This window comes from Heloderma suspectum, chromosome 4 (assembly GCF_057233095.1).
Source record: "Heloderma suspectum isolate Gila_16-S chromosome 4, 16-S_ref, whole genome shotgun sequence".
Classification (NCBI taxonomy): Eukaryota; Metazoa; Chordata; class Lepidosauria; order Squamata; family Helodermatidae; genus Heloderma; species Heloderma suspectum.
The window spans coordinates 195,207,637-195,233,879 of record NC_139461.1 but is presented as its reverse complement, the minus strand read 5'-3'; the positions used below and the strand labels follow the sequence as shown (position 1 = coordinate 195,233,879).

At 45.0% G+C, this 26,243-nt stretch overlaps 1 protein-coding gene across 1 annotated transcript in view; it reads left to right on the top strand.

The window, feature by feature from the left end:
- The window catches only part of ABCA4 (ATP binding cassette subfamily A member 4), a 149,410-nt gene that overhangs the window by 20,801 nt on the left and 102,366 nt on the right, over window positions 1-26,243 (top strand). Inside the window, 6 exon segments of the mRNA XM_084851629.1 lie at window positions 7,235-7,432; window positions 15,589-15,678; window positions 17,485-17,725; window positions 19,621-19,760; window positions 22,461-22,577; window positions 25,498-25,695. Of these exon segments, the coding sequence (XP_084707755.1) occupies window positions 7,235-7,432; window positions 15,589-15,678; window positions 17,485-17,725; window positions 19,621-19,760; window positions 22,461-22,577; window positions 25,498-25,695 (984 nt within the window).

Below are 26,243 nucleotides of genomic sequence, written 5' to 3'. Positions count from 1 at the left end.
GGCCAAAACTGTTAAAATGCACCACTCTTGTTGTCACCAAGAGCAGAGATGGAAGGCCATTGACCGGTCATTGTCTCAGGAGAATAGCCTGGACCCTTGAAAGGAAGTTCTCTTGTCTTGAATTCTCAACAAATAATAGCTTAAATGGAAAATTGCAATCCAGATTACTCTTAAAGCATCTTCCCCTCATAGATGGCTTGTGTGTGACTCAGTCTGAGCTGTCATTACTGTCTCTGTGCTTGTGGCTGGAGAGCCGTGAGAGGAATGTCATGCTTATGAATGAGGTCTGCTGAATCAGATCGCTTGAACTAAAGCCTTTCGACTGTATGAGAGTGCAGAGGGAAGAAGAGAAGAACTCGGTCTGAATGGCACAATTCCTCTTTATTTTTCTTTTTTTGCTGTATAATGCCCAAATGTGGGAAATGCAAGTGACTGTTTACGGCCAGCAGGAGATAGAATTAATGAGCTTGCTTTTCATTCCTTTTGGGTTTTGCAAATTGTAGGTGGCTTGCGTGATCATTTTCGGATTTTTCAGCCAATCGGGTTCTGTAGGAAGCTAGCTGACAGCTCTTTGAATTGCACAGAAGAAAGCTTTTTCCTGCCTGGAAAAAAAAGGTTCTCTGCAACGTGAAAGCTAGCAGCCTTGCCCAGCATAAGTTGAAATGAAATCCTATCTCTCACACAAAGAACAAGTCCTGCATGGTTAGCCCATCTTACAAAAAGGGCCCACTGTTGAGGCATTGTGGTTGGCCCCCCTCTGGCCATCTTTCAATGGATGTTGAAAACCACTGAGATGCCAGCATGCGCCATTTGTGTCCCTGCGGAAGCTGTGATGGGCTACGTAAGTATTTACATTACCTATCACAGCAAAACTAAGGGAACGCAAATGGCGGCGGCTGCAGTGGCCGCCATTTGCATTCCCTTTCTTTTGCCGTGTGATAGGCTACGTAAATATTTTCATAGCCTATTAAGACAAAAGATGGGCACAAATGGCGTAGTGGCCGCCATTTGTGTTCCCTTTTTTTTTTCCGTAATAGGCTACATAAATATTTACGTAGCCTATCACAGCAAAATACAGGGACGCAAATAGTGGTGGCTATGGCAGCCACCATTTGCGTCCCTGTGTAGGCTGCCCAGCAGCCGGATGTCTGGCTGTGGGCGGCCCTGGCCAGCGGCTCCACGGAATCTCTGCGGAGCAGAGCCGGCTGGAGAGAATTTCGGGGGGAGGAACGGAGCGCCTCCCCCCCACCGCGAATGTCACCCTTCGAAAAGGTAAGTGACTTTCGTACATCCCTACATGTACAGCACCAACACTTTCGACACACCACTGAAGAAATCTCAGTTGAGTCTCAACTGAGAACCTTTGAGTTGATCACTCAGACTCATGAGGGTTCTCATCTAAATTTGGTGCTCTTAGTTGGCTAAGACCCAAGCTGTTTTCAGCACCTGTATAGTGCTGAATAGTGAAGGCAGGGGGTGGGGGAGAAGCCTCAGCCATAATTTGTTAGAGCAAAAAACCAACCAACCAACCCTTTCTATTAATATAGAGTACAGATTAACCCACATCCCCCTTCCTGGTCAAAGTAGCCCTCTGATTGCTGACTGAGGGTTGTAGACCAGCCAATCTCCGTGATGAGATTCCTAGAGCCTATCAATCTGCCAATCAGCCAGTCCATCATGTGATAATAAAACTGTTCATGGACTGCACTGTAGTCTGCAAATGGGATGGAGTGGCGGTCTCACATGGACAACATTCCCTAGACATAGGAAATTAGTATGCCAGGGACACAGCTAAGCTACAACACTTCTCCCCGATGTCCAGTTTTCTATATTCAGTGTCATACTATTCAGGGCCAGCATCTGGGGTAGGCATGGTCAGGCCCACGCCCCAGAAGGGGTCCGCTGACAAGAGCCCCCTGAGTTGCTCCTCCTCTTCACTGTTGCAACCTGCTTGTTCACCTGCTTCTTGCTCTGGCCCAGACAACAGTGGTGGTGAGAAGGAGGAGCAGTAGATGCCACGGCCTACTTGCTCACTGGCTCTCTGCCTGTCAAGCAAGCAAGTGGTGGTCATGAAGAGAGAGAGGATGAGGAGCAAGCACAGCTGATGACAATGGTGGTGAGAAGGAAGACAGAGGGAGGGAGGGGGCCCATTGAAGGTGTCTTGCCCAGGGGCCCTCAAAACCTGGAGCTGGCGCTGTTCTTGCTGTTGTTGTTGTTGTCGTCGGCATCGGCATCATAATTTATATACCACCTTATCTGCTGAAAAACCATCAAGGCAGTGTACAACAATTCAAAACAATAAAACCTTAAATCAATAAAAACAAGAACATTTTAAAAAATGGTTTCTTCATAAGTTAACTATGGGTTGTTGAACCCATGAATAACCCCAGGTTGTATGTTGTTTACAAACGTTAACCCATGGTTTGCCACCAAACGCTGTGGATACATGCGAACAGTCCCAGAACAGCAGCCAATTGTAGTTCTTGAGGGAGTGGATTCCACAGTTTGAGGGCAACACAGGAGAAAGCCCTTTCATGTGTGCCTGACAGATGTGGGTAATAGTGCCCTCAAAAGGGCTTCTCCCCGCAGATCTTGATGCCCAGGGAAGTTCATGGTGAGACAGGCAGTCCCTTAGATAGCTAGGTCCTAAGCTGTTTAGAGCTTTAACCAACACCTCATAAGAGGGAGCATGCAGCCACCTGCCTTCTGAAGTCATTTTCTTAGACTGCTGTCCTCACCCAGGGTATGTTGGGATGTCATCTGGGAATGTATACATTTCTGCAAACATCTCTAGCTGCAAAGCAATATCCTGTTGCCAGTTGACCAAAAGTACGCAGCTACTATATGGGAACGGATGCGATTACCATGGGATGCTTTGATGCTCTTTTCTTTGCCACTGTTAATCATATATCCTGTTTCCCCCTGAAATGGCATTCTGAAAAGAGAACGAAAAAGAAGGTACTGGTCACAGAAAGGCCCATTTACGAGCACTTGAATCTTTGGCAAAGAGCAGGACACAGCTGAGGTGCTGACCTCATAAGCACCCTGGGAGTGCAGGAAATGACACACTCGCACATGAAAGCTAAAACGAATCTAGAGGCCAACTAACCAAGAAAATATTTTGTTCCTCCCCTCGAAAGGGCTTGCTGAACAATGGCATGCTGATAAAATTACTGGAATTTGTTTCCCAACTGCTGCTTTCAGGTTGCGCGAGAGATAGCAGGCTGCTGCTGACTCACAACGCTCCAGGGAGATTGGCTGTAGCCAGAGTTATACCAGGAGGTTTAATATTTTTCTAACCCTTTGCTCTTCAGGGACATTCTCTGAATTGGGGCTCTGTTTTGTGGACGTTCTGCCTCTAAATGACATCTCCTAGGCTAGTGATGAACTTCAGTAAACCAAGGTGTCCATCCTGTTTTCATTGCTCTGACTTACACAAAGCTTTCTGGTGTCCTTGGCTGTAAGTTTTGGAGTCCATCCATCATGGAGAGTTCACAGTCTAAGCCTTAGACCAGGAATGTTCAACCTCAGGCCCGTGGAGAGGCAAGGATTTGGGCAGGGCACTGGCTGGTATGGTAACATCCAGCCACTAATTACTCTTTTTTTTTTATCACTCCTTAGACTTCTGGTGATGATCTGCAGGCCTTTCTTACAATCTTCTGATAATTCTGCAGGTGTTGTTTACAATTTTTCAAGCATATCTTTCCATTTGTAAGGATCTGAAACTGCTTTTCTTTACTTTGTTTAACGAAAGGTGAGATTCTCAGGACAGTGAATTATTTGGCCAATAGGGCATTCTGCACGTTTTCTGTGCTCCCAAAGATCTGTGGTGATGCACGCAACCCTGTGTTTGTTCCTGGCACGATTAAAGCTGCAATAAATCTGAGCCTATGCCATTCCTTACATTGATTTATGATGATCTCATCCACTCCCCACACAGACTAGTGGATCTGAGTCAAAAGAAGGCCCAACTAACAACAAATTGCAAGGGAAACATTATTTATATCAAAATGCTAAGGAATCTGTGTTCTAACTAAAGTATATCAAAGGTCTGCAAAAAGCACATTCCAGAAAACATCTCTCCACCCCTCTGACCACTACATCACATCCACTTTCAGATGCTGTCACTGTTCCTGCTAATAAGCCTAGTGACAGTATCCATGACAATTGTCAGGGTAGAAACTGAGCCCATAGAGCCCCAGAGCAGTTCTGATTCTGAGGAGGAACAGCAATCCGTGGAAGAGGAGCGCGCTCATCTCTCACAGGCACAGCAGCTGGCAGAGATTCCTCCTGCCAGCATTCCTGGGATAGATAGTGACGCTGGCAGTGAAAGAGCGCTGGAGGGGGGTTTGCTGGACGCTTCGCGCAGATGTAGGGAGCGACGACAGATGGAGGGCATGGAAAGGAGGCGTAGCGCTCATTTGGCACGCAAGTGACGGTCGCATCCCGAGGACCCAAGGGAAAGAGGGAGGATCTCTCCCTAGCCCATAAGTTCAGGGTCTTCCCATGGTTCTCCTTCAAATGGGGACCAACTGCCTTACCTGGAGCTTAGGCTACTCTGCTATCTTTCCCCAGTGCTGTTCCTTGCTTTGTCACTAGTGATTAGTATCTGAAAGAGTCATAAACTAATAAAGGAATAAAGTCTCGGAAAGAATTCCTCGTCGTCTGCGTCCTGAGTTGGCTATTGGAGGTGACTGCAAGAGGCAGCTAGGGCGCTCCTGACAACAATATTGCTGTCACCCGTCATTTCAATGCCCCGTACTCCCAGTTCTGTGTCTCTCCCCTATCTTTTAAGGGTACTGCTGGTGAAATGCACATTTCTCCCTGCTCAGATAGACTGTGCCTGCTCCACAGCTGTTGTACAAAATCCCAGCTGGCTGAAGCAGTCCAGTGTCAAGTATATCTATTTTTCTTCTTCCCTCCCACAAGCAGTATTCAACGGCTGAGTGTGTTTTGCTGTGTTGGAGGTCTGCATGCTCAGGGCCAATGTGAAAATGAAATAGTGCCACTCTGCCTGACCTGTTGCCCCCACTAAGCCTCTGGACAAGATGTCTTTATTTACTTTAAAATGAAAGGGTACCAGTCAATATATATTTCAAGATCTTTGCCCATTTTGCCCCTCTTACCCCTTTCCCATGGGTAGTAAAGCAATGCCGTAGAACCAGATAGTTGTGGTGTTTTCGTTTGAGTTCACTAATAGAAGATGCTGCAGATCAGGTATGTAGTGTATTTGCACAGGACTTGGCACAAGCTCACTTCTCACACCCACACTAAGGCAATCAATCACTGCTTGATTTTCAGCCTAACTAAAGGGCTTAACCAGTCATTCTTGGCCCATATCTCTTTGTCTCCATCTGATGTCTTTGAGACATTGCTTCACCTGGGACGTATTTTTCTTACCATCTATGTTCAGAGTGTCACTCAACGAATGTTTGTTGCCTAGAATGCTAGGCAAAGTATAGACACATTGAAATGTGTGTGCATGTAAATGAATCCAGGCAAAGGAACAATACTTGCTTCTAACCCCCCTCCCTTTTGATTACAGTTCTACAAGTATTAACATTATATTCCATTTCATTTATTGTATTTCTATACCACCCCATAGCTGAAGCTCTCTGGGTAATTCACAAAGATTAAAAACCATTAAAAATAACATAATATGAAGTGCAAAGCCATTTACATAAAAACATATAAACAGACAGCACACACATGCATTCACACACACAACACATATATCTAAAAATAATTTCCAAAGACAATCCAGGACCTGATTAAAAACTCATTATATGCTGCCAAACACCTGAGAGGTCAGTTTTAACCTGGTACCGAAAAGATAACAATGTTGGCACCAGGTAGGCCTCGTCTAGGAGATCATTCCATAATTGGTGGGCCACCACCGAGAAGGCCCTCTCCCTTGTTGCCACCCTCCAAACCTCCCTTGGTGGAGGCACCTGGAGGAGGGCCGTGGATCTTGAATGTAGTATACAGGTCAGTTCATGCTGGGAGAGGCGCTCCATCAGGTGTTGTGATCCCCAGCCATGTATATAACTAATGGCTAGCCCAAGATGTCTTGCTGCCTGAGGCAAAGTACAAGATGGTGCCTCCTGTGCCACCTACAAAAGCTGACACAGCTGGAAGCTGAATTTTACTTTGATGCTGAGATGGAACAGCATGCTCCACCATACCTGAGGGCAGCAGGGTAGTTTAGGAAGTGCAAGGTAGCTCTCATAGCACATAAAGTTCTGTCCTCCAAGATGGAATCTGCTGCCTGAGGTAACTGCTTCACTTGGTCTCCAGATAGGGCCAGCGCTGGTCCCTGCTTTTCCTTGGCCCAGGAGAAAACCTGCTACAGGCCCGTGTTTGTAGAGCCCTTCAAGGGAGTTGTATAAAACTGTTTTTTTGTTTTAACCAAACACAGTTGTGTTTTCAACACCTGTCTGGAGCCTGAATTCAATAGTCAAGGCTCAACCGATAAACCCAATCAGAAGATATTTTACCCAACATCAAACAGAAGTTGCAGTAAGTGTCCTGCAGCTTGTGGAATGGTCACAATTAGGAGCAAGGTAAAGGACTAGATGGGCCATTTGCTCTGCTCCAGCAGTGCTCTTATTGACCTAGTTTGCTCATAATGCTAACCCATGGTTTATTTAACACATGGTTTGTTGGCCTACCCAGGGATTGTCTGGCAGATGATCAAACAAACCTCATTTTGTTTTTTGAACCCCTGGGTTGGTTGGTTGGTTGGTTCCTTCTTCCTTTGCCCGCTCCTTCCCTGTCTTTGGGAATATTGGCAAGTAGAGCGGTTGGGGGGTTTTTTACTGCTTTTTCCTGCTGCCTCTGTAAGCTGGCAAAGCAACCAAGGATCAACCCACAGTTCTGGATTCACACATAACAACAACCGATGGTTTAAACAACCAAGAGTTCACAACCCAACAACAAACCACGGGTTCTCTTTCTAGGTTGTTCATGGTTAACAAACCATGGTTTGTTAGTGCAGCTGGCTTCACACATCACAACAACCCACATTCAACAACCCAAATAAACCATGGGTTGGTGCGTGAACCAGGTCATTGTGATTGCTTCAGGTGTCCATTGCCTTTGCTGTTCCTTGGAAGAAATTGTTCTGCATCATTGCCAATTCTAATTCTTATTGGGAGGTACTTCCAACTTTTTACTGAATAGACAAAAGACAATCCACAGTGAGCAAAAGGTGTACTTTGTATTTTACTTACAGTTTGCCTTTGGAGTCCCAGACTTGACTTTGAAAGATATCGCCTGCAGCCAGACCCTGCTGAATCGCTTTATTATCTTCAAAAGTCCAAGTGACTTTCAAGCTGTGCATAGCGCAACGTGTGCCCTTTCCCAGGAGGGCTTGCAGAAGGTCGAAGACTCTTTGTATGCAAATACAGACTTCTTTAAGCTTTTCCATCTGGTGAGTACCAGCCAAAGGCATATCTTTTTACTGATGATGATAATGGTGTTGTGCGTTTTTAAAAATCCTTTTGCTGGGTTAGCCTCCCCCAACCTGTTACCCTTCAGATGTGTTGGACAACACCTCCCAGAATCCCCATTTGGCATGGGCATGTTTTTGGGAATATTAAGAAGCTTAACTAAACAAAAGAATCTTCACCTGTTTTCTGAGACAAGTAGCTTTCCAGAGGATGGGAGAACAGATGTCAAGAGTGCCAAGCCCACCACTCTGAGAGCTCTGTTCTGTACTTTTCCCTTTTTGTGTGTGTATATCCTGGGCCCAAGCTAGACATGCTGTGTCATCATTCAAGTGTCTACCAAATTCACATAGAAAGTGGGGAATATGGTGGAGATCTTACTTTAATGGAATGTATAGGAGAGGGACCCTGAATCCTTCTCTATACTCCTCTGCATTATACATCACCTCCCCACAAGAAATGTTTTGATTGAAAAGAATGCTTGAATAGTGTAAAGGGGACAGTTCCCTGGTCATTGAGATATATGATATGGGTTAGCCCTAAGCTCACTTTGGGGTGCAGAAACCAGTCACTGACTTTCACCCTAACTTACCACACAGGGTTGTTGTGAAGATAAAATGGAGAGGAGGAGGATCATGGGCTCCTTGGAGGAAAGGCGAGATATAAATATAATAAACAAACAACAACTCCTTACTTTAGTCCCATGAAGTGAGAACAGTTACTGGGGGAAGGGAGGGAAGGCATGGGATGGGGAGGCCTCAGTGCCTGTTTCCCATGCACATTTTACTGTCCAAGTAAGGCACCCCCTACCCCCTGTTGCTTTTTACATGAATGGGATGGGCAAGTGAAAAAGTGCATGTCTTCACCACCATTACATCAAGATGGACCATTTGCATAGCTGTGCCCAAGTATTTATGGTTGAGGAGAGGATGTATTAAAACGAATGACAAGCATGTCCCTTGGGAATAATGGGAGCTAATCGTTGGTCCATAGGAAATAATGGAACCTGCAAATGACAATTGACATGACTGGACTCCATTTATTGGTAGCTTGTGTTAATTTCAGTGCAGCCCAATAATGAGAATTGTCTTTCTCAGCTCCCGCTATTGCTTAGGGATCTTTGGATAGCTCCCATAACGCCAACAACATTCTTGTCATTCCCCTTGGTTTGGGATGTCAGGGAAATCTGCAACGGAACCAAATGAGTTCAGATTTTGATTAATTTGACCCATAGATTCTGCAGTGGACTGGCCTTTTCCTTGTTGGGCAGATTCCATGGACTTGTGGACCGGTTTTCTAACTTTCCTGAAATTTGTGCAAATTTTGCCATAGAAAAATATGCAAAATAAAAAAGGCCAGCCAAAAATGTGCATTTCCCCCATAAGCTAAAGCGTGAAAATGCACATTTGGGGGGGATTTGTGCATTTTCACACATGCATGCAAATTTGCGCAAATTCAGAAACAAGAAAAATCCGATTCCTGCGACAGACGGACGACAGAATGAAAGGTGCCTGACAAGCCGCAAAACACAGATGGCAGATTTTACATAATCTGTACATCCCTAGTTTTGGTCATCCCATTGATTAAGGAGCGTTTGTCCCCTCTTCCTTCATATCTCAAATCCAAGGAGGTTTGGTGGGTGAAGTAGCTGAAAGAAGATATGTGGTTAAGGGAATGTTTTTAAGGAGCAGGGGAGACAGAGAGCTGAGCTTTTTTGAACATGCAGGTTTAGGAGGAGAAATTGCTGCAGGACTGAAAATAAGAGACAGGGAAGGAATGAGTGATGAAACGAAGAGCTGGTATGGATTTGGGGCCAAGGGGAGATGGAAAGTGTGTGTGTGGGGGGAGGGTATGCTGGTCGATGTAGATTCACACCAGACCTTTTTATTGGAAAATGCTGGGAAGAATTCTTTGTCAGTGATACAGGGGTGAATGGGAAGTTTTAGGGAGTGAGTCACATGGCTGGGGTGCTAAATGACACATTCAGAGAGAGAATAGTAGGGTTTTGTCTGGCAAGGAAAAGGATAGAGATGAAGGAGGAAAGAGTGCATTTATAATTGTCAGAGTCAGCACATTCTTTAGATTTCCTCCAGAAGCATTTCAGCAGACTAGTACCAGGGACGGAAACTGTGGGCAGTGGGAATTGGCCGAGGCTGCAGTTTGGAGGCACAGAGAAAATGTGAGGAGAACGCAGCACAAGTGGCCACAGCAGACGTTTGGTACGCTTTAGTCAGCTTGGGCATTTATTACATTGGCTGTTTCGTGTTATGAAACTCTTCAGGTGAGCAAGAGGCTTCTCCCTGGCACATCAGGGTTTCTCACAACCCATCCATTCTTATGCCTTCAGAAGGCTCCAGGAAAGTGCCAGCAAATAACCTGAGGCTGTTTGGGATGAGGGCGTTTCTGTTCACTGTACATGACAGGTTATAAATACCAGCATGTGCTTTCCATAAACCTGTCATTTTGTCAGGTTTCTGACAGCTTATGAGTTATTTGTGCAATAGAATCTTTTCTCTGCTTTCATGTCAGTCTGCCTGTCTGGAAGGAATGATGCCTTTAGCAGTTTAGTAAAAGTCTTTTAACCTGCAATCTGATTTAGGGCTGCTTCATTTTACAACCCGGCCCTAGGATATGAAATCTAAACTCACAGTGGATGCCCACTGAGGCGGGGGGGTGGGGGAATGAGGGAGAGAGAGAGAAATTACTTCACATTCCAATGAACAATTGTTGAAGGCCGGCAGGAAATCCATTTTTAACAGGCCTGTTATGGTTAGCCTAAAATAATTCTGGCACTGATTTCCTTTACTAACCTCTGATATAGTAGAGGTTAATTTCTGTGAACTGCCCAGAGAGCTTCGGCTATTGGGCAGTATAGAAATGAAATAAATAAAAAAAAGTAGAGGAAGGAATGTCATTAGAGCCATTGTGACGAGTTTAGCCTACAGATATTAGTGGGCCTCAGTAAAAGCTCTGAATTTGTCCATCTGCTTGAGTAGATTGACCACATGTCCTTCACTCATTTAGACACAGGTAATATGATCAAAATTCCTCCGCCCTGTTACTGAAGCTGTTTGGGGAAAGTATGAGCCAGTATGAGTAGAGAACCTCAGGCCCGGGGGCCAAATCTGCCCCTTCTGGGATTCAAACCTGGCCCTCCATGGTTCCCCAAATGGTCACACCTGTTTTCCCCCATCCTCCAATCATTTGGTGGTTTCCTGCCTTTGTGCAGTTTTTGTCCCATTCTAAAAGGTTGCAATGCCTCTCCTCAGGCTGTCAGTCCTCACCAGCTGACTGCACCTGGCAGTGATAAATCACTGGCTGATAACAGGGTCATAAACCTGTCCAAGGCTGAGAAAGGAGACTAGAAATGGGAATTTTACCAGTTCAGTCAAATCTGAGGTGATGTGGCAAAGAGAAGTCTGTTTTCAAGTCCAAAGTCTAAAACACAGGGGAACATGAGCAAGGCTGAGGTCCAGGTTTGGGGTTGAGGTGAGGCTAACAAGATCCAGCATGTAAAAACGGCATTGTTCTCCAGCAGCCTTGCCCCTGCCTGCTTCCTGCTTTTAACTGTAGCGTCCTGAAGCAGCTGTGTGCCATCAGTCCTCTGGCTTCTGGGAGCCTCTCTGTCTTAAACGGACAGAGGCATGCCTACGTTGTACTTTTGCATGTAGCTGCTTTCACTCCTGGGGTCGGTGGAACTTCACCCTCTGAATCCTCTGGGGAGGCTGCAGCCAGATAAGGAACATCCACATGAGGTGAGGGGGCTCAGGCTCCTTCTGCGCTGGTCCCTTCCCCTGGGTCTGGAGCCTGCCATCCTCTTCATCCTCAGAGGAGTCCAGGGGAGGCATGACACAGGCTTAGTTCCTGGAAGGAAGACTGCAAGATGCTGGTGTGTTTTGGTATTTTGGCCCTGCCTCCCTTGCCTCAGTCCATTCACCACTGGAATGTGGCTCGCAAGAGCTTCTCCCAAATTGAATTCGGCCTTCGGGTTGAAAAGGGTTCCCCAACCCAAGCTAGGTGCTCCATGCAGATGCCTGCCTGCAGGATGGCCCTGCTCTTATAATTTGTCTTACAATCCATCTTAATTCATCTCTCCTCAAAGAAATGGAAGGAAAAAAACATATGTGGGGCATCCACATGACTGAGCATTGGAATGGAGCTCTTAGCTCGGCCTTCCCCAACTTTGGACTTCAACTCCCATCAATCCAACAGCTTGGCCAGTGGTTAGGGATGGTGGGTGTTGCAGTCCAAAACATCTGGAGGGCACCAGGTTTTGGAAGGCTGCCCTGGCTCAAGCACTGCTTCCCCCACATAGCTGCGATTAGGGATGTATGGACTGTGTAAAATTGCGGATTTTCGTTTTGCAGATTGTCATGGATTGTTGGGAGCCTCTTGTTCCGTCATCTGCTCACAGATGGATGCAAATTATTATTTTTTCTTCATGCAGAAAAATATGCAAATAATTACGTAAGAGGTTTCGTAACAACTTACATAATTTACCTTAGTACATAACATTTGCTGTATTGTCCCCCATTCCATTTAACTTTTCTTCAGCAGAAACCTGCGTATTTTCCTACAAATAAATATGCATAAATTTTGGGAAAGTTAAAAAAAAATCTGAAAATCCATGGACTCCATGCAGCTGGGGGTGGGGTCAGTCCACAGCGGATTCCACTGGTTGGATTCTTAGAAATCTGAGCTCATTTTAGCCCATCTCTAATTTCTCCAGTATACCTAGCTGCAATGACAGGGCTGTTCCTGCCTGACAGGAGCCCATACCTCAGCACCTGTCCATGCCCCTAAACCAGGGGTGTTGAACCTTTTTCAGCCAGGGGCCAAATTCAGTTTTGGAGAAACTCTTGGAGGGGGCAGGGTTGCCAGTAGTGGATGGGGCTGAAGGCAAAAGGGCGTGGAACCAAAGGCAAAAGAGAGTGGGCCAGAATACAAAAACAATGATCATATTTTAACTTAAAGCTCTTACTGCAGTAACTTAACCTTTGGAGAGGCATTTCAACCTTTTAGAATGGGGGAAAATCATGTAAAAGCTGGGAAACCACCCAACAATCAGTGGTCAGGTGAGAGGAAGTGTGGCCACCTGGGGAACTCTGGAGGCCAGACTGGGATGCCGAGCAGGCTGGATTTGTCCCATGGGCTTGAGAAGCCACACCCCTACCCTAGACCAACATAGGTAGCTGCATTCTCTCTCTGATATATGTTACCCTTCCTCCAAGGATCTCAGGGTGGTTTATGTGGGGTTATCCTACTTATCCTCACAGCAATAAAGAAATGTTGAGTTGCCCAGGGCCACCTAGTGAGCTTCACGGCTAAGTGGGCCTTTGAACACAAGTCTTCATGATTCAAGTCCAACATCTACATCATAGTGGCTTTAGGACAGCATTTTTGCTGCCGCAGTAGACGGAAGAGGCCTTCTCTTTCCAATGTTACCCTGGTATGTGCTTTTGTCACTTGGGAAGAGAAGGAGGCAATAGAGGAGTGAGGTGAAAGGAAGATCAGGTAATAGGCAATAGTCCCCACTGAAAAGTATGAATGGGTGGGTGAGAGAAGTCCAGACAGCCTGGAGCAATAGGTCAGGGGTGGACCGAAGGTAGATCTCCAGATGTTTTGGACTTCAACTCCCAGTACTCTTGGCCATTGGCCATGCTGGCAGGGGCTTATGGGAGTTGAAGTCCAAAACATCTGGAGGTCTACCTTCTGTGCACCTGTGCTATAGGTGAGGAGCAGAAGTCAAAAACAGTTGGAGAGGGACTTCCGGTACATGATTTCCTCAAGGTCCAGGGTAGAGATGGGTGGGAGAGGCACCATGTATTTTCCTTAAGATAGATTTCCTGACTATGTCCATGCAACATGGTTGTCACTAAGGCTAAGGAGAAAATGATACATTACACACAAGACATTGTGCAAAACCGTCTCTCTGGGTCAAGATCGTTCTTTCTTTCCTGCACCATGTAGTATCACTTTCCCTAGCTCATGATATGAGTTTCCTTGCTCCCACCAGCGATAGCCAATGATGTGCAATGGGGCTGCATTCAGTATTCAATCACCTTTTTAGCCCAGGGTTCTTGATGGTAGTCTTCACACTACTTTTAACATAATCTGGTGAAAACTGCAGTGCAATCCTTTGCATGTTTACTCAAAAGTGTGTTCAGTGGGGCTTTCTCTCAGATAAATGCATGCAGGTTTTGCAGCCTTAAGTCACACGTAATACAACCAGATTTAATAAAACATTTATATGTAGGCGTCTCCCTTCTTTTCTGCCTAACGAATTAGCAAAATATAATAATAATCAGGGGCTGTTAGTGTCTGAAAGTGAAGGTCAAATGAAACATCAAATTCAGGAATTCTAAGGGATAGTAATATCTTAACTAATCCAAGTCACTGGTGGGAGGGAGTGTGTGGCAGAGCAAGGAAATGAACAGAGCAATATGGATTAGGTGAATTCTTAAAATTCTTTGTTTGCCCTGTAAAATCACTCATCCCACAATTTCCTGGTTTGACTGGACTTTCTCATAAAGTGACAAACAGACCATGGATACTAGAGGCCTCCCTTGTAATCTGTGGTATGTGTGATGCCACCGCATGATGCATTTTGAAATAATTTCAGCGAGCCAGAAGGATGAAACCTAGAGGGTGAAGGGAGTAGATCATCTTCATGTTTGGTTTATACGCTTCCCACAGACCACAGGGTGGGAACAAGCACAGCTCACGCATTCCAATTCATTTTGTACGTTTCAGTTCACTGTCCAGGAAAGAAAAGCAGATTCTTTCAGATTCCACAAAATCTTGGCCAGTGCCAGAGGTGCTCCAAGCTACTTTTTTCGTCTAAAATGGCTCTTATCCAGTGGAGGCTGGTGGCTCTGATGTCAGTGGAGTGGTGAATCTGCTCCAGGTTTCAATAGAACCAATCAGAACTCTCAAGGAGCTATCCAAGGTTCAGAAGCTCTTGTCCCATTACATAAAAAGGGTGACCACCTGGTTAGGAGGTGAGCATGGAATGGAGTGTGCCCCCATTTATTTCCAGCATAAACTCAGGAGTCTGATCACATGGTTGATGCTGCTACCCCAGGTTCATCAAGCATTGTTTGATGCCCAAATGGTTGGACCACTGTCAGTAGACAGAAATGCTGATTTAGATGGACCATTGACTTGATTCAGAATGGCAGTTCTTACCCCCCCACACACACACACACTATTTTAGTACATATACTAACATACTCAATTGGCTTCCCTGTAAATGATCCCCTAGCAAAAGTTTTGGAAGTTTCAGGGCAGCATTTTTTTTTCATCTGGAACTCTGAGGAGGCAAATCATCTTTAATTTTCATTTTCGGAGCCTAAATACTTCTACTAGTGATGCTTCACTAATCATGCTTCTGTAGCTTCTGGAACAAAAAGTGGTGCTGCCCCTTAGGAAAATGGCTGGACTACCGTCTTCACAATGACACCACATGAAAACATATTTCTTATTTATTTGATATCCTGCCTTTCCACTAAAAAATGTCCCTTGAGGCAGCTAACAATGAAATACAAATGAAAAACAAAATATGAATTAAAACATAACAAACACAAATAAATTAAAAACAATACAAGAAATAAACAGCACTCAATCAATTAAAACTCCCTTCAGCAACGGACCAGCTTTTATTTCAAAGGTCTGCCTTGTTTCTTCTCCCTGGCTAGGGCAAGGCCTCCTCCCAATTCCTGACTTCTCAACACAGTCTTCCTTGCTGATTCTAGGTAGCTTGCACAGGGTAGTTTTATTTTCATCTGACACACAGGTTGGTTGGGTCAACACTACCTCTTGTAGAATTTAGGACAAGGGTGGGCAATTTGTGGTATTCCAGATGTTTTGGCCTACAACTCCCATCAGCACTCACCATTGACTATGCTGGCTAGAGCTGATGGGAGTTGTAGAGCAATACATCTGGAGGGCCACAAGTTGCCCACCCCTGACTTAGAACCTCAGCATTGTCGTTTCGTCAGCTCCTTCCTTCCTATTTTCACCCCCAAGTCTGTGTGGTTTGAGAGGCATGGGAGCCCAGTTTAAGATAGTTCCTGGATCTTAACTAGTTAGACAGATGCTCTTCATGTCTCACCAACTTTCAACTCTTCTTCATTTACAGCTTTCTACTGTTTTAGACAGTAACACACAAGGTGCTGATCTGCAATCATGGGGGCGAATACTTTCTAATGTGTTCCAAGCAGTGCGAAAGGTAAGAGTCTGGTCATGGAGAGAGAAAGCAGCGTGTGAGCAATACAAAAACTGAGGCTCAAGCTACATGTTAAGTGTCATTTCATGATTCTTCCTCATTTTTGTGTTTCAAACCCAAGGTGGCCCAGAGCAGGCAGAGGGGTGTTGCTTCGGCCTTTCCTATCTGCAGACACGGACCAGCACCTGATCTCTGTCCAAATGCCAGATTTAAATAAAATAGTTTTTCAGCTGACGTCTGTAATCAACTAGGATTGGGCACAGACAGGCATCCTTTGGGAGAGGATGAAACCCACATCTGGTCGGACCAGTTTCATAATTTCACGCACTCAATGATCGCTTCAACTGCCTAGGGCTTATTGGGTAGCCAATCCATCCTAATGCATGGATTTATGTCTTCAATATTCTTGTATCTGATTGCATTGCCACCACACTAGTCTGGCTGTTTGCAGCCGCTGTAGGTTGCTGGTAGGTAGCATTCAGGCAAGGTTGCGTTCTGCACTTCTGCAGAAAGAACTGAGATGATGGAGTATTGTGACGGGTATCATTTCAAACTGTATTCCTTTGTGTTAAAAAAAAAAAGTCCCTGAAACTTTAAAAAAACAAAAAACCCTAGCACAACAGTGAGAGAACTAGGCTAGAACCTTTCCATGTGGTGGTCTAGCTTTTCACTTCCAGGGCATTATTCTTACACATGGGAGCATTAAAAAACTTATTTCCCCCATATGGTATGAAGTGGTACAGTCCACTGTACAACCTTATTCTGTAGATCCAACTCTGGACTGGCTAAAGATGATCTCTGATGATCTGACTGGTATCTAGAGCCTATAGAACATCTGGTCATTTGTTGCTCTTTGGCCTGAGCTACTAGGAGGCAGGGGCAGCCCAAAACATGTTGCTGCCTGAGGCGAAGGACAAGATGTTGCCCCTTCACTGCTTCACTCTGCCTACTGGTAGGCCCAGCCTTGCTAGGGGGAAACTGCTGCTTATGCTCTGCCCTTGCACCTTGCCTGATCGATCTTCTCATCTCCTTTTGGACTGCCTGCTACCTTGTTTGGTCTCCTTGTTTGGACTGCCTCTGCACGACAGCCTTGGTTATTAAAATACATGTGTAGCCCAGGGGTGGGCAGCCCACAGGCTGCATGTGCCCCCCCCCCAGCCTTTTCTGCAGCCCCCACTGCTGCCACTGCCAAATATTTGCTGCAGAAATTCGGCATCACGGCAACCAAAAAGAGCCAATTTTCCCTTTGTTTAAATGGAAGCTAGGCACAGGATGCCACCGGAAGTCGACAGAAAGGTGGTGCAGCAGCACAAACGGGGGAAATCAGCCCTTTTTTTGCTTCTGCACTGTCAAATCTCAGTGGCAACTTTGGTGGCAGGGGCTGGGCTGCAGCCCCTGGTGGATCCCCCGTTCGTATGTTTGAAACTGACCTCTGGGAGTTGCCCATCCTTCTCTGTAGCCCCTTGGTATGCCCTTAGCTCTGTCTTTAGGCTTCCCAATCAAGCCCATTTAATCTTGTCTTAGTACAACTTGGCAGCTCTTTCAAACATCATAACATTAGATCAACACATCCTTGTGTTTAAGAAGGGCAACGCTGATACACTCCATGGATTTTGCTAGAGCAGAAGAATACAGCAGCAGGATTTGTTCCTTACAACATCAAAGGCCTAGAAGCGAACAAGTTTCCTTATCTGTGTTTTCAGCACCAGCAGGGGTTTATATAATTCTGATCCATAGTCCGCACAGGTGTCTTTAACGCCTTTCTGTTCTTAGCACAGCCACTCATTAAGACACTTTCTTCCATTACAGCTAGCACGTAGGCCAAGTGTTCAAGACCTTTTGTCCGTTCTGCAACCGCTGCTGCACGATGGAGGGTCAGCCTCCTTATGGCAGCTGCTGCGTACTTTATCTGATCTCCTCTGTGGTTACCCAGAGGGAGATGGTTCCAGAATACTCTCTCTCAACTGGTACGAAGATAATAATTACAAGGCTTTCCTCGGGGTTGACTCCACAAAGAAGGAATCCATTTATTTTTATGACAACGCAACCAGTAAGTATCCCATCAGCCTGGGACTTCATGTCACATCGATGGGCTTGAGTCAAGATGGATAATGCTACTATTTACACCATTAGTCATTTTAGCTCTTTGGCCGGAGCAATTAGTGTTTAATCTGTGCTAAAGCAGAAAGCAGCTGGAATCATTAGGGCAGGAATCTGGTAGATGTATATGTTTGCTAGCGATGCAAGGGTGCAATCATTGTAAGATTGACCCAGTGTCTTGACTCTGATGTTGACAAGCACCAGATGCTACAAAGAGAGCTGCAGAAAGACGCAGACATGGACAGGGGTGGTGGGTGCTCCATCCATTAGGGGAAATAACTGTGCAAAGTTAACTGGCAAAGTAATTGAAATGAAGCAGGAAGCTTTTAAAAAAATGCTTTCTTTTAAAAGCCCAGTTTTGCCATAACTATCAAAAATATGTTCATTATTTATACCATCATGCTGAATACCATTCATAGTTTGATCATGTATCTCAGATATCGTTTAACTGAACTTGCTTTAGTTCTGACAGCTTTTGTCCTTGGTGTTGCAGCAAGAAATTAGTTCGGAGTGGTTTTTCCATATAGATTTGATTGTTTAGTAAGCTGTAGCTTAATTGGATCTTGTGCACAGGAAAAACTTCATTTTCCCTGTTTTATCTCTTGCATTTGATATCATTCATATCTGCATACATGCCTACCTACCTAATTATCGTAAATTATTCCACCCTAATCTCAGAATCTTGAGCACTAAAGGATTTGAGCAAGCAAATGGGGTCGGCAAATGGTCAATGGTTCATATAGGCTGTCATTTGGATTTTCTGCCCCAAGGCCCAAAATGGCTTGGGTGGACCATTTCTGAAAAACTGGGTATTTAGAAAGACACCTAAATAAATCACCTAGTATTGAAAGTAGGAGTTAGGAAGATATAAAACCCTGCATTATCTGAGACGAGGGCTGTTTTGCAATGGGAGTGTAATTCTGGCTCTGGGGTTACTGTCTTCTTTTTATACGGGCTCTTTAACCTTTAACAGGTGCATAAAAGGCAGAAATTCAGCAGGTGATGTTTTCCATCACTGCATCTCCATGCTGGGAAAAGCTTCTCCTGTTGAATTTGCCCTCTGCTGCTGTTAAAGGCAAATCTTTCCACTTGCATATGACTTACTTCTACAAGACAGATCATAAAGGCTTTGCATGCTTGTTCTCCATTCCCCAAAAGATTTGGGGTTTTTGTAGCAACCAGAGACTGCAACCAACTTAACTAAATAGAATCTTAAATCAGAAATTTAATTGAGGCCGCAGTCCTAAACATACCAACTTTGATGTAATTACTGTGAAATATACAGATGTTTCTGCTTGGGAAAGTTTGATATGTGTGAGAGAATATATTTCACCCTTTCTCTCCCTGCTCGCCCCCGCGCATGCACACACACACACACACACACTTTTCTGGTGCTGCCTCTGCAGTTCTGTAGAAGAAGAAAAAAACAACTTGGGATGAAATGAGGAAATATATTTAGCCCTTTTATAAGCATCCCGTAGAAACCTTTCTTCTTGACCATTGTTTTAGGCCTGTGAACCTGTGGCTACTGCTGTTCTGCTGCTGTAAAATGTACTGAATAATCAACCATGTCGTTTCTCTCCTCTGGATTTCAGTCAAATGATGTTGAGCTGCTCTTGTAGCTATGGGTGTGCTGAATATGTTAATATGCCCACAGATGCAGCACGGCCCTTTTTGCTTGGCTTGTTCAGTTCTTAGAAACTGGTGTAGCTGCAATTTCCTATGAGTAATATGGAAAAACTATTTCCAGCAGATAGTCTAGACTCTGCAGGATGTTATGAACAATGAAACTGGGCCACTGTTATATAACATATTCTCCCCTTTCTCCTTCCCCTCCTCCAACAGCACCCTTTTGTAACACATTGATCCAGACAATGGAATCGAACCCTTTAACCAAAATAGCCTGGAGGTCTGTGAAACCATTACTGATGGGGAAAATCCTCTTTGCTCCTGATTTACCTGCTGTGCGGAAGATAATAAAGAATGTAAGATATTCTGTGTGTGTGTGTGTGTGTGTGTGTGTGTGTGCGTGTGCGTGTGTTGGCAATGGGTTGTTTCCAGGATCTGCCTTCCATGGACGGAAGGGCTGTGCTCATAGAAGATGCTTCTGCGTGATTTTCCGGGATTCTACCCCCACTCCCCCATCACAGCTCACTCCATTCAGCAGGGTCCCCTGACCTCCTGGTTAGTTATTTTAGGGGGCTGGAGAAGCTACTGTGGGGAAGAGGGTGTGGGGGAGTCCAATTCCGCCAGCCCAGTTGCATGCGCCTAAATCTGGCTCCACCCCAATGTTTTTAATTTTTTCTTTACAAAAGAGGTCCCTTCCACAAGCAAGAACCAAGGGATTTCAACCTACCAAAGGCTCTTCTTAAAATTCCTTAGCTTTGGCTGTTGCCATGAAAAAAATAGGCACCGAATGTTAATTTGCCTAGTGTGCTCAGGAGTGGGAAGGAAAGCCTCTTTCTAGTTCACTGAAAGTACCTGTAATTCAGAGATTTTTAAAAGGAATTATTTCATGCTACATCTTAACTGTGCTTGCTTCCTTTTCTGATGCCAATACAGAAAGCAAAATTAGAATGAAATGGAACAGGAGTAAATAAATATACACAAAACCACTTTCTAATTTCTTTCATTACATCAATATCCCACCCTTTTTTGGCCCAACAGAGACCTTGGAGGTGCTTTGCAATTAAAATAATCAAATCTCAAAGCATTGATGATCTGTGAGGTTTTGACAGCACTATTCAGGTTTTTTAATTGCACACGAATTCATTGTTGAGATGCATTTGCAATCTGAACTACAGGAATACAGATTTAGAGCATTTCTACATGAGGTTTTTATGGCACACTTGTGATTGGTCACTCGTGGAAATTTGTGGGTCCTTTAGATGACATCGTCAACCTCCAGGGCATCTCCCGCACTTTCTGACCTTTATCCCACATTTAAAAGGATCAGAGATAACCCGATAAGGAACATTAATCCAATATATTGGCTGTGTGTAATTGTGCAGTTCCGCTACAACCACAATGCCGTTTAGTGTCTGTAAAATGAAACACATAGAACTTGCTGAGAAAGGAATTCACCGATTCAAAGCACATGTCTGCCTATGTAAAGGAGCCAATCTCAATCCTGCAAATAATCTGGAAGCAGAAGCACCAGTAAAGATGTGGGATTTTAGCCTCAGGAGGTGAAGCTTTTAGTGTTCAGCAGTTGTTCAGTAATTTAGGGCACATACCTTCTAGTGTGAAGTACTTTTAGGTCTTATGCTTATGCCATTGGACTGAACTGAACCAAAGGCTAGTTACGCCCTTTAGTTATTAGAGCCACCATATTATTAGAGTGGGTCAAACCTGGGTTCAAATCCCTCCTCATCTATGAAACTCACTGGATGACTCTGGACCAGTCACTCTCAGATTAACGTACCTCACAGGGCCATTGTGAGAACAAATGGAACTCATGGCAAAAAGCAAGGGTTCTACTGTAGTAGTAATTAATATTAATAATAATAATAATAGTTTCTGCAGTCTTTTCTAGCAAAGTGTTTCAATGGCATTACCTATTTGAATCTGTAGTGAGATGGGGATTTAAGCCAAGCTCTTCCACATCTCAAATCCAACATGGTGTTTACTGGACCCCATTTGTCCACTTCCTTTTCCAGTCATGTACTCTGGCAGACTCAGGGAAACTGATTCCACATCATGATACTTCTTGCACCTGAGTGCAAGAATGCTTTATATGTTTTTGTGCACCCTGAACCATATGCACCCTGATGCTGGGAAAGACGGAAGGCAAAAGGAGAAGGGGATGGCGGAGGATGAGATGGCTAGATAGCATCACCGATGCAACGAATATGGACTTGAGCACGCTCCGGGAGAGAGCGCAGGACAGGAAGGCCTGGCGTGCTGTGGTCCGTGGGGTCACGAAGAGTCGGACACGACTGCACGACTGAACAACAAATTGTTAAATATTAAAAACCCTTATTATGCTTCAGATTCAGAAGCTATCATTGGCAGGCTTTATCTATGTGATGTTGCTGGATCTCCTTTATCTGTTTCTGTGTTGGGGCAGTGTCTGCTCTCCAAAACATGGTAACTGTGTAGAGCAGAGGTGGGGAACTTGTGACGCTCCAGATGTTGTTAGACTCCAATACCCATCAGCCCAGCCAGCATGGCCAATAGTCAGGGATGATGGTAGTTCTAGTCCAATAGCATCTAGACTCTAGACACAAAAGCCGGAAAAACATCCAATGATTGGTGGTTGGGAGAAACTGGTGGGGCCATCTGGGGAATGCCAAATGACTGAATTGGGCCCCCAGGCAGGCCAGATCTGGCTCCTGAGCCTGAGGTTCCCCACCCCTAATCTAGAGGGCCACAGGTTCACCCCCTGCTGTAGAACCGTCTTATTTTTGCCTCAACCCTTTTTAATAGGAAGGGCCTGAGGAAAGCCAGGTTTTCACATCTTGTGCTGAATTTTACCTAGTGCATATGGCTGGCAGCCTGGCAAACCCATCTAAAAAAATTTCACTGACCTGCCAGCCAAAAGCCATAGAGTCATCCTCAAATTCCAGAGTATCTCCAATTTTGATTTTTTTTTAATCTGTGGTATTTAAGAAAGTGGTTAACACTTATAAGGCATGCTCACTCTCTTTTCCTCTCCCTTCTGCAACATCATCTTAATGCCTCAGGCAAATTTCACATTTGAGGAACTTGAGCGCCTCCAACTCCTGGCTAAAGCCTGGAAAGAAGTGGGACCTCAGGTGTGGAACTTCTTTCAAGACAGTGTGCAAATGAACATGATCCGGGTATGTACCGATGTCTTACTTCTAATTTCGTGCTAATTTCATGTGGGAAGTCGATGGTCAAATGCAATCTCTGAATGAGAATAAATAAATCTTAAGAGCATAACAGTTGCCTCACCAGAACTGAGTAAAGCCCACCTCGGGTATTTCTACACAAGGAAATTTCTACACAAGGCTTTTATTGCACGCTCGTGATTGGTAACTCATGGAAGTTTGCAGGTCTGCTTCAATCTCCAGGGCATCTCCCATGCTTTCTGACCTTTATCCTGGTTTTTAAAAGATCAGAAATAATGCAGTAATAAATGTTAATCTGCTTTAATGGCCATGTGAAATTGTGCAGTTCCTCTATACCACAGCGCCATCTAGTGGCAGTATAATGAAATGTGTAGAATTTCCAGACAAAGGAAGTCCCCAGAAAAAAAGCCCAGGTCAGCCTGTGTAAGGAGCTGATCTTAATCCCACAAACAATCCAGAAGCAGAAGCCCTGGTAAGTTGTGGGGTAAAAAGCCTGGTGTGGAGAAGCCCTCAGAAGTTCTCTGTTTCAAGCAGGATCTACTCAGGTTGTCATGCAGAAGATGGAGCAGACTTGTTCTCTGTTGCTCCAGAGGGAAGGACTAGAACCAAAGGGTGGAAATTGCAGGGAAGAAGGTTTTGGCTAAATGTTAGGAGTAACCACATACACACAAGAGCTGTTTGATAAGGGAACAGAGTGCCTCAGGAGGTGGGTCCTCTTTTGAGAGTGGAGTGTTCTCCTTTTCTGGAGGTATTTAAGCAGAGGCTGGACAGCCACTTGTCAGGGATGCTGCAGGTCAGCCTTCCCCAATCTGGTGCCTTCCAGATATCTTGGACTACAAGTCCCAGCATTCCTGACTATTGACTATGCTGGCTGGGGATGATAGGAGCTGAAGTTCAAAACATTTGGAGGGGACCAGTTTTTTAAAATTTATTATTACATTTATATCCCACCTTTCTTCCATCATGGAACTTATGATGGAACTCATGATGGAACTCAAAGTGGCTACATGTGGTTCCCAGATGGTCTCCCTTCCAAGCACTGACCAGACCCAGCCAGACCTGCTTAGCTTCAGCAAGGTGGCTGCCTCCTGTGCCTTCAGACCATGCCCTGAGCTGAAGGGGAGGGCTGCTGTAGCTGCATCCTGCATTGCAGATTCTGTGTCGAGCAGTGGGTTGGACTAGATGATCTCCAACATCCCTTCCATCCCTCAGATTCTGCGCTTCTATGAAATGCCCCTGGTAGCTTGAAAGGAGGACATTATTTGTCCCCAGCCTCTGGTGCTCAGATGGTACTCTGAACTGGCAAAGGTTTAGCTATCAGGGCTTTGACAGATCTCTCTTCCATGAACATGTTGAGTATCGCTTGTTATGACTGTTCTGGAGGAAGGGCCATGCCACAGCCATGTGGCAAGACAGGCTTAGCCTCTGAGTAGCTGGCTAGATAAAGGTGTCAGACCTAGTCAAGGATTACGGAAGATTATCCTCCTCACTTGCAGAGTAGCTCAGTGTCATCTTCTTCTTCAGACCAGACCCTCCTCCACAGATTGAGCTATCTATATAAAGATAATAGCTACCACCCCAGCCCCAGCTAGCATAAACTTTCTGGGCTTTCTCCCAGTATTGCTCATTTAAGCAAGCTGGCAAATGGACAAGCCACTTTTGGGGAGGGGGGCAGATTATGAAATACAGAGTTTAAAAACAGTTTGTGAATTGCTGCCTGGTAATGGAGAAAGTCCAAAGTTCATGCATGGAAATACATGCATTTACAAAATGGGAGAAGAGAATCAGAGTAAAGGTCTCTCCCTGTGTGGGAATGAATGGGATGGTTCTGCCAAAGGGATGAAGATCTAGACTTTTTCAGCAGCAAATTCCAGTCAAGATGTGCATGTCAAGTCCCTCGCTATCAGGTCATTGAAAGACCTGGGCAGACGCTAGATTGAGATCTGCTGGTAGATCTCTGGGAGATTTGCAGTAGATCAGCAAGGGTTTCTGACTCCCTGTTGTCTAACAATAGCAAGAGCTGAAAAGCTTAACCCCTCCAGAAATTCAGTTGCCAAAAAAGAATGCTTGGGTGAGAAACCAGGAGTGGATTTGTGGGTTGAAGGACTCGTAGCCTTGGTTCTGGTACTGATCACAAATTCCTTGGCTGAGCACATGCTCAGAGGCACCCCTGTTCCTTAATTCTTAGTGGGTGTCCACCCACCTGAGCCACTGTTTTGCATCTTGCTCTGGTAACGGACTTCAGGGTTCTAGTCATCTGCCTATCCCTGTCCAGACATCCAGTTTAAACTCTAAAGAGAGGGATTATTAACTTTCAAGCATTTGTTTTTGAAGACTGTATAACTTACCTTGGTGTGCAAAGGTGTTTATCCTCTTAACGGGTCTGGTTTTAAATTTCGCCCGTACCTAGTCATCCTTAACCGAGCAGGGTGACCACTGAAATGCTTTACTGTTGTCATCCATCTTAAGCACTAAGGGTGGCACTAGATGTTATGGGGCAGAGCACTTGTAGAGCAGGCTCAGTAAGCAGGGGGTGGAGTGGGCCGGGGGGTTAAGGCTTCCCTTGCCAGGTGTGCCCCCTCCTGTTTTAAATAATTTCCCCCTAGTGGGGCCTTGAAGGTGGAAGGAAATGTGGCAAGTGAGAAAACAACCTTGGGGAGTAGCATTTGAAGGAAACAATCAGTGGGCATGGGAGGGAGCAAGGGAAGAACCTCTCTGTAAATGCCCTCTTCCTCTGAATTCACCTTATCTTGGTAAATGCAGATTTGGGAATACGTATTTGACAGGTAACGTTTAGGCACTCCCTAAGAATCATCAGGGTTGTAATTTCCCATTTGGACTGATATAATACTAAATGTGCATGTACCAATATAATATGTGAACTTAAACCTGATATTTTCCCCCATAGGACACTTTGCAAAACCCTACAGTGAAAGGTTTCTTAAATGAGCAGCTGTATTCTGAAGGTTTAACAGCAGAAGAGGTGATCAATTTTCTCTACAATGGGCCACCTGAGAGAAGAAAGGAGGGCATGGTGAACTTTGATTGGAGAAATATCTTCAGAGTCACCAACCAGGTTCTGCATATGGTTCACCAGTATCTGGAGGTAAGATGGGCATCTGTGGTTTTTTTCAGTGGCCCAGTTTGCATGTAACAATAACCCATGGGTTGTTCAAACCATGGGTTGTCGGGACCGCGGAGGAGCGAGTGTGCGCATGCGTTGCCTCCTGCATACTCATCATAACCCAGGAACATCGCATCTGAACCCAAAACTCTGGCTTGTTGAGGGACAAACAACCCAGAATTTGAACTCATAGTTTGTTTTTCGGTTAAAACTCCCTCAGCAACCCAGAGCTCCAAGTTTGGACCTTGCATCAAACAACCCAGGAATGGGGTCTTCCTGGGTTCTTTGAGAAACTGGATGCAAAGCAGAAGTGGCAAGCGGGCAGGAGGCAGCACACTTACTTGCTTCTGCGTGTCCCAAACAATTTATGGGTTAAACAATCCATGAATTGCCATTACATGCGAACCAGGTAAATATGAGGATGGAAGCATTTCCAATCACAGTTGTCTTCATGGTCAGCCTTCCCCAATCTGGTGCCCTCCAGATGCATTGAACTACAACTCCCATCATCCCCAGCAAACATGTATGTC